The sequence below is a fragment of the Opisthocomus hoazin genome, chromosome 2, assembly GCF_030867145.1.
Source record: "Opisthocomus hoazin isolate bOpiHoa1 chromosome 2, bOpiHoa1.hap1, whole genome shotgun sequence".
NCBI lineage: Eukaryota > Metazoa > Chordata > Aves > Opisthocomiformes > Opisthocomidae > Opisthocomus > Opisthocomus hoazin.
Genome location: NC_134415.1, coordinates 56,635,884 through 56,648,628, shown reverse-complemented (window position 1 = coordinate 56,648,628; position 12,745 = coordinate 56,635,884). Strand labels below are relative to the sequence as shown.

At 37.1% G+C, this 12,745-nt stretch overlaps 1 protein-coding gene across 1 annotated transcript in view; it reads right to left on the bottom strand.

The window, feature by feature from the left end:
* ADGB (androglobin) overlaps nt 1-12,745 on the bottom strand; it is a 120,217-nt gene that overhangs the window by 33,996 nt on the left and 73,476 nt on the right. Inside the window, 3 exon segments of the mRNA XM_075413741.1 lie at nt 1,678-1,771; nt 4,055-4,189; nt 11,081-11,219. Of these exon segments, the coding sequence (XP_075269856.1) occupies nt 1,678-1,771; nt 4,055-4,189; nt 11,081-11,219 (368 nt within the window).

Below are 12,745 nucleotides of genomic sequence, written 5' to 3'. Positions count from 1 at the left end.
TCCTTTTAAAACTTTTTTGAACAAGAAAGGAATAACAGCAAAAACAAATAAATTTAAAATGGGATGAAAGACATTCGCTTCACACAAGAAGGAACCTAAGATTGTAAATTCAGAAGTTATTTGTAAGGCAAATAAGCTAGCAGGTCTTCTGAAGTTCTGTGAAACTAGAGCTAACCTCACTGGCACCTAACTGACACTATGAATTTTTATATATCATATGCAGTATGAAAAATTAATGTTCCTCTGGACAAAGCAATGTGAAAACCAGCATACAAAATTCACTGTTATGTGAACATGTTGTCGGGTGCAGGGCAGAAGAAAGGTAACTGGTCTCACACCATCTTATGGCTCCTTCCAGTTTTTTTTCTCTAGACATTATGAGTGAAAATACGCCTACATAGAGGTGAAGGAAAGGCTATCCTTCTCCTTGCCACTCCATCTTACATTATTCTTTAACTACCTGCTTTCTGCGGTAAATAAAAAATATGTCTTTTTTGCTATCTTTTAATTGTTCCAATTCAAAGTTTGGGTTTTATGGTTTACAATAAGGGGATAGTCTAAAAAAACCTCAGAACATCCATTTTCAGTGACAGCTGTCTTCTTTTCTGAGTCAAATGTGAACGTGTTCAAGTTGTTTAATTGCAAAAGTTATATCCACAAAATTTGGACAATGCTACTCTGGTGTTCTGTTATTCCTATATAGTAATTGGAATTACAGAAACAATCTCTACGTTCATGTTTTTAGCAATGATAATAGCGTCTGGTCTTTGGTGATTCAGAGATGCTGCAAATCTAAACTGAGGTCTAATATTTGGAACAAGGCTGTGGTTGCAAAGCCCTGATTCCATCAACATACAAAAGTTTTACAGGATGAGAAACACTAAAAAGTGAAATAAAATTACACCCCATATGAGTGTTCCTCAAATTGCTTGTTATAAGGAGTGAGGATTTATACGCACAGCCAGTTACTATTGCTAGTTCCCACTCCTCATCCCTGGCAGAACTGATCTACTGCTAGATCAGTTGTGTGAACACTTGTAGAGAGATTTTTGAAGGACTGAATGAAAACATGTGATCTCCAAAGAGTGTCATGCTTGCCAATGACTTAATGAACACTGTTGAAATTAGAGTAGGTAGCTATATTCTAAAAGCTGTAATTAAATACCAGCGGAAGCATCTACCTAGAAATGTATCTACTTTCCTTCATGCAAGTGCTATAAACAAATCCTCTGATGACATAAACTGTGGTACAATTAAGTAGTACAGCTCTCTCATTTCTAATGTCAACCAGGATTCCTCAATCGATAGCACGAATCAAAATACTATGTTAAATCAACTGGTTAAGATGGTTAACTAAGGAATCAGTATCAGATTTATAATTATGAAACAGCCTACAGCATATTAAAAAATTAAATAAAGGAGAAAGATAATGTTCTAGCTCAAGCTGTAGGAAAACACCTGTAACACACACACCCCCCCAAAAATTAGATTTGCTACTCATGTAGGGTACACAGAATAAAGCATAGCATAACTTCACTAAAAACATTTCATCCCTTCCAACAGAGTTTTGCAATTTTAAAACTAGTAATGTTATTACATTTATTTTGTGAACTAGCAGTTTATGACAATTCTATGGTACTGCCTGCAATAAAACAGTTTAATTTATTACATAATTACCTTAACAGCATTACAGCACACTGTTCAAAATTTAACTCCATCGCCGTCCACAATTTTTGCAAGGTTTCTTTGACATTAGCATTTTCTTTAGTACCTGGAAATAATAAAACAAGTTAGAAAATATAACATCTAACTTTTGTATTGTTCTAAATATACACCTGCCAAATAGTTGTGAAAAATGCCATTCTTATGAATCCCTAGTTTTTATTTAAACTTTTACAGAAGTCCCACTGAGCTGAAAATTAATTTCTCCTTTGACAGAGGAAATTCCCTTCATCATCACCTTTGTAACTTTCAGCACTCCTACAACTGCAAAAATGATGTGATCAATATTTTCTCTGATTCACATTTTATTCACCGTCTCATGTTGTAGTGATATGAGGTGATCTCTGTCCTCAGAGAATACGCTGTTTAGCCCCCAGCAGCTTTTATCTGGAGATCTCATGAAGGGGTAAGTATGCACCTAAGCAATCTGTGTAGCTAAAAAGAAAAGAATCAGGCAGCTCCAGCGGGTAATTCATCCCACCCATGTTTGATACTTCTCAGATGACAGGATGTGTTGACATCTCCACTCATCTACTTCTATCCATAGAATACAGATGAAGATTAGGCAACTAGTTTAGACCTGTTGTCTAACTTTTCAAGACTAAAATTAGGTTAAATCCTTCTTTATTGCATAAGCAATTAGTGACAGAAATGGAGGGGGAAAACTTAAAAAAAGGGGGGGGAGTAATAACACTTTACTGAAATGACAAGTAAGAGAGAAAAAATTACAGATAATGAGGGAAAGGAGGAGAAGAATAATACGACAAAAAATAAAAAACACAGTAAAGCACTGCAAAGAAAATACCAGAATTACAGGTAACAGAGTATTGATAAATCAGAACAAGTTAAGAAAGACATTACAGACAACGGAAGAAAAGAGTTGGAATACTCACATAAAGCTCAGATGACAAAAATCTAAAATCTAAACTTCAAAAGAACAGCTTCCAGGCTCTGGGTTTTGTAGGAATTAATAATACTAGTGAAAGTTTATGGAAATTCCTAATTTACATGGCACTTCATAAACAAAAATAGAAGGGCACTAGACTACCTAGTAGGAAAGCTTAAGCAAGACTGGGCTACAGGTGATAGTTCAGGAGAGGGGCAGCAGCAGATTTCCTGATGAGGAGATCAAGGTACATAAGATGGCTTGCAGAGATCATCTGGTGCAGGTAAGTATATAGGCAAAAGAACCCCAGCAGTGATGGTAATTCAGGAAGGAGCTTCCAGCGGTATGGGGATAACTTCCTAAAGAGAGAGTGCGTATCTCACGATGGAGCAGTTTTCTTTGTCACGATCCTCAGGCGTTCATATACTGTGAGGCTGGAAGGAATCCTTGTGACCTACCTTTCTGTGTAACAGTCCTGTTAACGTATTAATTGCTATTTTATCATATATGAATCACTAATCCTTTGTGAATTTGAGGAGTATCTGTTTGATGTTAAAGTTTTCAGCAGCGCAACACAAATCTTGGTTTAGTTCAATAAATACCTTATCCTCTTAAAAAAAAATGCCACTTTTTCTAGTTTGAATGTGTCTGGATTCAACACATTATCTTTGCATCTCAGACTAAAGACCTTCTTGTTAACCCTTCAGATCTCAGACTAAAGACCTTGTTGCTATCAAATTCCTTTTCTCATATGGGTACTTACAGATTATAGTGCAGTCCTCCTTAATCTTTTTTTTCTTAAATTACACACTAACAGCTTGCAAGTACAAGGCCCCTCTTTAATTCTGACCCTTGCAACTCTACCCAGAATTTCTCAGTTGTTACCTGTCTTTCTTCTTGGGCTGTGTACACTGCACTTGGACACAATATTCCAGCTGAGATAACAGAATTGCTGAATAAGAAATGTAACACAAGTCTTCAACTTCTATGTAAGATTCCTCTATTTATATACATAAGAATGAAAGGTAGCATCGGAACAGTATCTTTTAAGCACCGTATCAGCCTTTGATGCTGTGTTCTGCTGATTATCCATTACGATGCTTAGGTTCTTGTATGGACTTCCCTTATCTTTCCAGAAAACAAAAACGAAAACAAACATTTAGCCCAGCTCTGAGATAAATCTACATTAATGTAAATTCTGGTTTAATATCTATGAAAACCTAGGGGGGGGTGTCTTTCCTCTACTTTTTAGTACCACATGCGTTAATTGAGTGGCTCGATTGAGCACTGTTCTTAGTTTTATGAGATCAGAGATTCAACTATAACATTCTACTGCATTTCAGTTCATTTAGCTAGATATTGATTAGTAACAAAATCTTCACAGTAAATATTTGAATAAGGTGAAGTACGAAACATTTTTTCAAAAGGCATTTTTAAAGGACTCACCTGGTTTTCTGCTGTTCAGTACCTTCCTAACGTAGATGCCTCTCCAGATGGCTTGAAGTTTAAGAGCTGCTGCTTCTTCTTCCGAAGTGGGAGTTCGGTTCTGCCAACTAGTAAGGGAATTCTTCTCACGGGTCTCTGAATGAAGCGGGGGACAATGAGCAACATCAATAAAGCTGGAAGTCCCATAGCTGCTTGCAATGAAGTTAAAAAAAACCACAAATACAAAGTGACAAGAGACCTATATTCCAGAAACAGAGTGTTTTCTGCATAAAACTTCCATTTATGACAAAAACATCACTCTTAAAATTTTGCCCTTATCATCATAAAATTAGACAAGATCTGCTGTATAATTACACAAAGTCAGAATGCAACTATTGTGCTAAATCCAAATACCAAATAACTGAATTCTTACTTCTCTTTACAGCTATTGCAGTGCATTTTTTAAAATCAAACCTCCTAATGTAATTTCAAATATCCTTCCAAACACGAAGCAACAGGACTTGATACATTAAAGCCTGACTCTGCAGACAGCTTAAGAGAGCTTCAGAAGATTTTAAGTGCTTCTGTCTCTCAGTCTTACCATTTTACTAACTAACAATTTAAACACCAATGTTGTTCAAAATATTGTGTTCAACCCTTGCTAAGGAACCATAGAATAATGATAAGATCTATGATAGAGCAAGAGTTCATTTATCTGACTTTGACTTTCCGTTACCAAGCAGTTTTGGAGTGGAACGGAAACCAGTAGGTTCTGACAGGTTATAATGAGCTCTTTGAAGGCACCCTTGCCTAGAATTAGCATCCGGGGAGCCAGCAGCACCAGAGTTTAGGGGGAAGTTGTGGTGACCAGCACTACAAGGAGGCAGTGCCAGGGGGCCAGTTTGGAACTGCACAGATACAGAACAAGGGCAGTGAGACAGCGGGGGAGGAAGGAATCCAAAAGGAAGTACCAGCCAACAAAATGGAAGAGAAAAAGAGAGAAATCTGCCTGAAAAATGCAGACAACATTGCAGACAAACTAGCTTAAGAAAAGATATTGCTGTCATCAGCCAGAAGGTCATGCATTTCAATGTAATCTCTTTTACTGAATGTTGTTAACTGTGGCTGTGTTCCCACCCATCATTCCTCATTATTGTCTCATTTCCAAATCCCACGAAGCCTCTTTAATATTTATTAACTTTGAAAGGTTACACAAGGCAACTTCAACAGACAACAGACTAGAACTCAACAATATGAACAGCACAACCACTTTTATCAAACAGAAGCATACAATCTCAGAATAATATTTATAAAGTAAGTAAAAGTTGTATACTTTTTATATGAACACACAGTTACACAGACTGGCCTAACAAGTAAGGAGAACCTAACGCTGATCCTGAAGCAATAATATATGAAAGTGTGACTACATCTAATGTTACACTCCTGGTTCATCTAAGCAACTCTTGTTCTTGCTGCTTCTTAGTCAACAATCAAATACTGGACAACTTCCCCAGAAAAATGCCCAAATGGTGCAAGATGATGCCACCTGCATTTGGTATCAGACAGTTGAACAAGTAGTTCAGTAGTGTCAGGTTGTGTGTGACTGCCAATAGGCTCTTGTCTTCAGTCGTATGAGAACATTATAATAGGTGCAGAAAAATGAATACTGTATAAAGAGATTACATAGTGGTATGATGAGTCAGATTAGCTTGTTGAATGAACAATTGTATTTTTTTTTTCCCCTGGCTTAGCTTCCTATGAAATCAGCAAGCTGATATGATCCCCCTAGCATCTGTGCAACTGCTCATGGTGCGAGTATGTTCTGGGGGGGGAAGGGGAGAAGGACAGGACTCTAGTAGTAGCATTTAGTGAAACTGCACCTTAAGGTCTAAAAAGATCAGAACATGATCTGCATTTAATCAGTGGCTTATACTGTATTTCAGTATTTGTATTGCCAGTAACAACATTCATCCAGAGAACTGTGAATTGCCTGTAAACAGACTCTTAGGCTCCAGAAGTGACTAAAATTGACTTAGATATCATAATTCTAATTTTTTTCTTATTATTGGGTTATGCTTCTGCCAACTTAGCAGGCGAAATCAGCCCAGCACAAGCTTTGATCAGTGCTGGAGCTACAGGAAGATGTGGGGATAGTACTGTAACAGCCTGCAGTGACACTGGTTTAAGCCGCTATGAAACCTCAGCTGCAGCTTCACGTGGGAGTGAGAATAAGTATTTATAGCTATGGTCAGCCATTACAGCTGATCCTCATTCTTCTACTGTAGAAGAGTTTATTCAAAGACAGAGGAACTGAAAGGGCTTGCACTTTCCAAAAACTGAAAATCATAGTGCCACAAGCACTTAAGAGCATTCATGTTTTTGTATAAAACCTGTACCAGTTCAGATCTAGCCCAATAGATGTTTCCCATCTACGCGGCCTTTATATGTGACCAGGCGGATAAGTTAAAATTCCAGCTCACCTGTCACTGAACCAAGACTTCATTATTGCCATTACTCCCTCAGGACAGAGCTGTGAAATGCTGACAGGGGAATACCCAGAGCCTTGACTTGATGTTGCCCTTTGAGCAAACTGAAAAGTTTATACACTAGAGATGTCAAGTGGTCAAGTGGACTCCATAACTCAAAGTAAGTACCTCTTTCACTAGAAACAATACATTTCATTTGTGAGGCTAAAGAATATATGGATATACAGTCACTTAGTTAAAAGTTAAACTGTTTCTGAATATACAAATACAATAATTCAGATGCAGTGCCACACAGAGAAATGAATTCTACTCACAGAAACTATCAAGAGATACTCCAGATCAGGCTGAAAACTGGAAATGCTAAACGCTTTGTGAAATTATATGTTCCTAAAGATTTAATTTCTTTTTTGTTCTTTTTAATACAATGTCATAAGAACAAAAATATTTTTATTTGTAACATGCAAGTGAAAATAATGGGATCAAAATTAAATATCCTGATTTATAAAGTGCTTTTTTTTACTTAACTCTTCTTAATATTTTGTCTTATAAACAGAGAAGTATGTTACTGTAAAATGCTTTAAAACAAATATTAACTTGTCAATGCTTCAAATTTGACATTATGATTGAAAACCGATTTGTCAAAAATTTCTGACATGCTTTACTTCTTAAACAGAAGATACCCTACTAATAATAAAACTGAAGTTCTCAAAGCAGCCTAGCAAGACTTTGTTCACCACAAAATCAGCTGCAGTTTTCTCATAGCACTGGGGATGCGTCTGCTGTAGGCAATGTAACATAACGCTTTTTTTGAAAAAGTTATGTTTTACCTATGCTGGAAAGGCACTTTACATAGTCAACCAAATCATTGCAAACTTTCCCTCACTGCTTACTCAAGTTCAAATCCAAAGTGCAAGGGGAAACAAATGTTCAGAATTCTCTCTCCAGTCACACAGCACAACTGTATGATAACTGCTCTTAACGTATGTTTCTGGAGGAAAGAGAAGCTTGTCCTGGAAAAGGACAGGGAAGGAACAGGACTTCTCAAATACGGTTTACACAGACAAGATAAGCTTATAGCTAACAGCTTGACTTCTAGATAAGATAAAATTTCAGACCAACAGGTTTTAATACAACTGCACACAAAAGGCAGTCTACTTCCAACTTCAGAGTTGGAATTTATCCATGAGAAAGAAATGTACCCTTTGAATTGCCTAAATGATTCTGAGACTCTTGAAAATCAGTGCCACAGACCTCCCGTGAACTCATGAACAGAGTTGGCTCACTATTAGGCCCAATGAAACCAGCACAAGGTAAACAGATGAAACATGCAACAGAGAGCAGGCAGGTAGTACTGAGCTGTCAAAACTGTCTCTCCTCAGCTTGCGTAACATCATCCTGACATGCTTCCTTTCCCAGGAAGCATTGCATACCTCTGTAAATTCAGCATCTCATGACTGCCCAAAATTCTGCAGGGTCCCTTTATGTACTCTCTTCCCAGAAGACCACAGAAGAGTGATGCCATGGAGAAGCACTCAGCTTCAGAAACTTCCATTTTTTTTGTCATATGTTCGCATGGCATGGTCTTCCACTTGTTTCTTGTGGCTCCTGTGCTAACTGCTCCATGGTGACGGATGGTATTTGGCAGACAAATAAATGTCGCTACATCATTTTCAGGATGGCTTCTCCGAAACCTTACAGGCATGACTGCTAACCCCAGTACATCATCCTATCCTTGCCCTCAGTAAATCTTGACATGAATGCAGCACATAATATAACATAAAATGAAGGTGGCATTAAAAAAAAAAAAACAAAACCAGATTTGACCTGATCTACTCTCAGAGACAGACAATAAAAAGATTTCATTCATCTGTTACAGTAGTTTACACTGATGACTCTTAGGTTCCAAATGGTTATAACTCAAGTCTTGACAAGATCTGAGCAACTAACCTGACAACGCAGCAGTGCTAATGTGGGCCAGGAAAATCAGGTGATGCCAGTCCTTTCAGACCTTCCTACAATGCATTTGTCATCTGTTTTTTCCTGCTACCTACCTATTTTTTCTTGACACTTCATTTGATTTATGCATTTTTCAATGCAGCTGTCTCCATTAGAGTGCTGGGATGGAACCTGAACAAAAGCATGCATTTATTCCAATGTAACCTTTATTAAGCAGAGAAGAATGTATATCCAAGGTCAATAAAGCCAAAGAGAAACAACTCACTTTCCAGTCCAGTAGGAAATTTAAGACTGAAAAAGCAACTAAATTAAAAAGATATCTTGGACACTGAAGGAGATCAAACTGAAACAGAACTTTTCTCCTCCATACGTTTATTCCACTTTTTTGATTCACTGGCCAAACCCTAAATAATATTCTGCCACAGCAGATCTCATAGGATATGGATCTAATATGAGCCAGCAGTGTGCCCAGGTGGCCAAGAAGGCCAACAACATCCTGGCTTGTATCAGGAATAGCGTGGCCAGCAGGAGTAGGGAAGTGATCGTGCCCCTGTACTCGGCACTGGTGGGTGAGGCTGCACCTCGAATACTGTGTTCAGTTTTGGGCCCGTCACTACAAGAAAGACATCGAGGTACTGGAGCGTGTCTAGAGAAGGGCAACGAGTCTGCTGAAGGGGCTAGAACACAATTCTTATGAGGAGTGGCTGAGGGAACTGGGGTTGTCCAGTCTGGAGAATAGGAGGCTGAGGGGAGACCTTATCACTCTCTACAACTACCTGAAGGGAGGTTGTAGTGAGGTGGGTGTTGGTCCCTCCTCCCAAGTAACAAGTAACAGGACAAGGAGAAATGGCCTATAGTTGCACCAGGGGAGGTTTAGATTGGATATTAGGAAAAATTTCTGCACTGAAAGAGTGGTCAGGCATTGAAACAGGCTGCCCAGGGAAGTGGAGGAGTCGCCATCTCTGGAGGTATTTAAAGGACATATGGATGCATAGCTTGGGGACATGGCTTCGTGGTGAAATTGACAGTGTTGGGTTAATGGTTGGACTCGATCTGGAAGGTCTCCTCCAACCTAAATGATTCTATGATTCATAATTAAGTAATATGTATGAGGTCTTTGCTACGACCTATCAACTTTGCTAATTATTCAAATCAAATTTTAAAAATGTCTTCTATTGCTGGCAAGTATTTAAGGTTTTTTTGGGAATACAGAAATCAGTAGCACAGTCATCTTGAAAAATGTGACTGGTGTTGACTTCAAGTGGTGTGACAAATGTCAATATGCTGACCCTTATAATTTCTATACTCTTGTCATAGGATCTAATTCTGTGAAAAATGCAATGAGTTATTCAGTCATTCTGGCTGATCCTTTACCTCTGATGTCTCATGGAAGAATAACCCTCAGAAGAGACGAGATTTGGAGGAAAACCTCTGTTAAAGATTGAGAGGCATGTATATGTGCTTTCTTAAAGAACAAGAGTATTACATCATTTTGTCAGTAAAGATATTTGTGTAAATTTTAATGAATTCTTTTTATACCAACCTTCCAAAATAAACTGACTAACAAAAGGAAGTTAATATCATTTTGACTGACCAAGCAGAAAGAGATTGTACTTCAAGTCCATAATAGCAGAAGGAAAAGCTAAGTCACTCTGAATGGCCTTCAGATGGTGATGATGTATATTCATGCCAATTTTGCAGATAAATTCTTTTTCTGTTGTACTATGAAACCATATACATAAAGCTTCTATTAATAAATTAAATATTAATATTCATAGATTAAAAAATTAGACTACAAAATAAGTCATAAGAGCCATATATTTGGTTGCCAGGCAAACTTAATTCTAACTGATTATGCTTCCAGCCTGCATATAAAATGAGGCAAAACACTTGCGGGAAGAGAATTATCCCTGCTTGTAACAGAACTGTTTGTCTTCCAATGGCTCCTCTCACAATACCTTCAGGTATACAGTGTACCCTAGTCACAGGCTGGAGAAGAAGTGGATGGTGCTGTAGCTAGTTCCCCATGGCATGCGTGTGACTAGCCAGCCAGCCTGATAATTTGCCAGATAACAGGCTTAAAAAACAAGCAAGCAAGCAAGCAAAGAAAAAAAAATATACCCCCCCCACAAACCAACCAACCAGCCTCAACCCATCACCAAGAAATAGTTGAACTTTCAATGAAGGTACTAATTTGAGTCTTCCTTCACTCTCATTTTGTGAGCAATATATGCATTTAAGGTCTTTTCAGCTGGTAATTTGAAGAAGAGTCATGATCTGCAGTACATCAGGGGAAGACAGCATCTGTAGATGCTTGTTAATACTTCTCAATAATGACAAATACAAATCAAGGAAGACAAAGGGCTATTTTACAACTTTTATAAATTAACAAAACATGAACAGACTTTCTGGAACAAAGAAAATGATAATTTCTATTCTGAGATGAGTCTCAGCTGTGCTGTCAACAGTAGAAGGCTTATGCATCTCATAAGAAATGAACCATGCTTAATTAGGCAAGAAAATACAAGATTAGTGAAGATCTGGCTTCTATGAAAATAAGAATGGGCAGATATATTTGAAGTGATTAGCAATACCAATACAGTACCTGAAGACACAGTATCTCCCTCAGAAACTTCAGTGTCTTTAAAATCCAAAGTGAAGGACCTGAAGGCAAATTTATAGCTGTAAGGAGCCTTCTTGCCTAATACGTATTTGATCAAACACCAAAATGCACTATTGAAAACCTAAAATCAAAAAGAGGAAAAGCATTCAAAGAGTGATTCATTTTTAAAAGCTGATTTATATTGCTTCTTATTATTGTTTCAAAATTTGTTTAGCTCTTTTCTTTTTTCATGTAGAAATGAAGTCCTTAACTTCCTCTAACAAATATAGTATCTGAAAACTAGTCCCAACTCTAGGACTACAATTCTTCAAGCCAATAGCCAAGAGAAAACCTGTTTCATACCTGGTTTATTAAATATAGGACTGATTCTACAGAATAAGTTTTTTATCACCCAAAAATTTCTTAGTAGTTTATGTGAAGTGAGTTGATGGTCTCGTACTAGAGAACAGAAGAACACATTATAATCACCATCATGACAACAGGCATTCTAATTAGCAGTGTCAGAACAGAGACCAATAACTGAATGGGCATGCTTACTAAATTCGGAGATGGCACCACAAAGAAAAGTAGGAATATGTGGATGGGCAAGGGGGCAAGAATTGGTGTCCTATTTATACAACTAAACTGATGGCTCTATTTTTATTCTCAACATATTTATGCTCTGTAAAGAGCAGAAATCCAATCTCTTTGTCCTGCTTCCAATAGATGGAAATTTCAGAGTTTTTCAGAACTTGTTTCATAACTTGAACTAAAAAACACAGTAATAACTTATTGGAAAATAATTTTCACACCGTTTTACATAATTTTTCTCTTCTGTTGTCCTTATTTTCAGATTTTTCTGCTTTCTGAAAATTTTTTATCCTCGGTCATATATTTTAATATTAAAAAAATTACTTCCTTTATTTTGAAAGATTTAAGACTGGTGAAGAAAGAATCTACTACATTCCTATGTTCAGAGTAAATTTTCACTGTTTGTATTAGAGATAGATAATTTCCATATTTTCATTTCTGAATCACATTGTTTCAGTGCCTCTCATTATCTCATTTCTCATTTTTTATTCCTTTACAACTATACGTTGGTCTTCTTAGAGAGGGAGAGAGGAAGAGATATGCATGTTCATGCCTACTGAATTTTTTAGGTCCCTAAGTTTTCCACATATTCCATATGAGCACATACATTTAAAATTTGTATTTTCCATTCTAGAGAGGTCAAACTGAGTTTTTCTGTTGGACTTGGCATGAAAATTACCTCTTTCATCAGTGGTGCACCTGGAATTTTTCTTTCTTAATTCTGTTTTGATGAATTTGAGCCTGGTGTCAAGCCCACGTATAAAAGCACTGGCTTAGGTGCTCTATTTTTTAGTACTAATGATTATAAAAATATTAAACCCTCTCTTCTATTCAGTCTTCTAAAATACACAGACTAAACTGCATGAGCTTTCTAGTACTTTGATGAAAGTAAGTGAATATGTAATATATAAAGTACTGACTGTAGAAAACTCAAGTTATAGCAGTATTATCAACATTTGTATATGCATAAAATTTGCATATCGTTTACACGACTTCTTTTTTATTGGAATCTTTTTCTAATATTGAATAGCTACACTATAGAGATCTACAGAAAAGCATAATGTTTTCACCATGTAT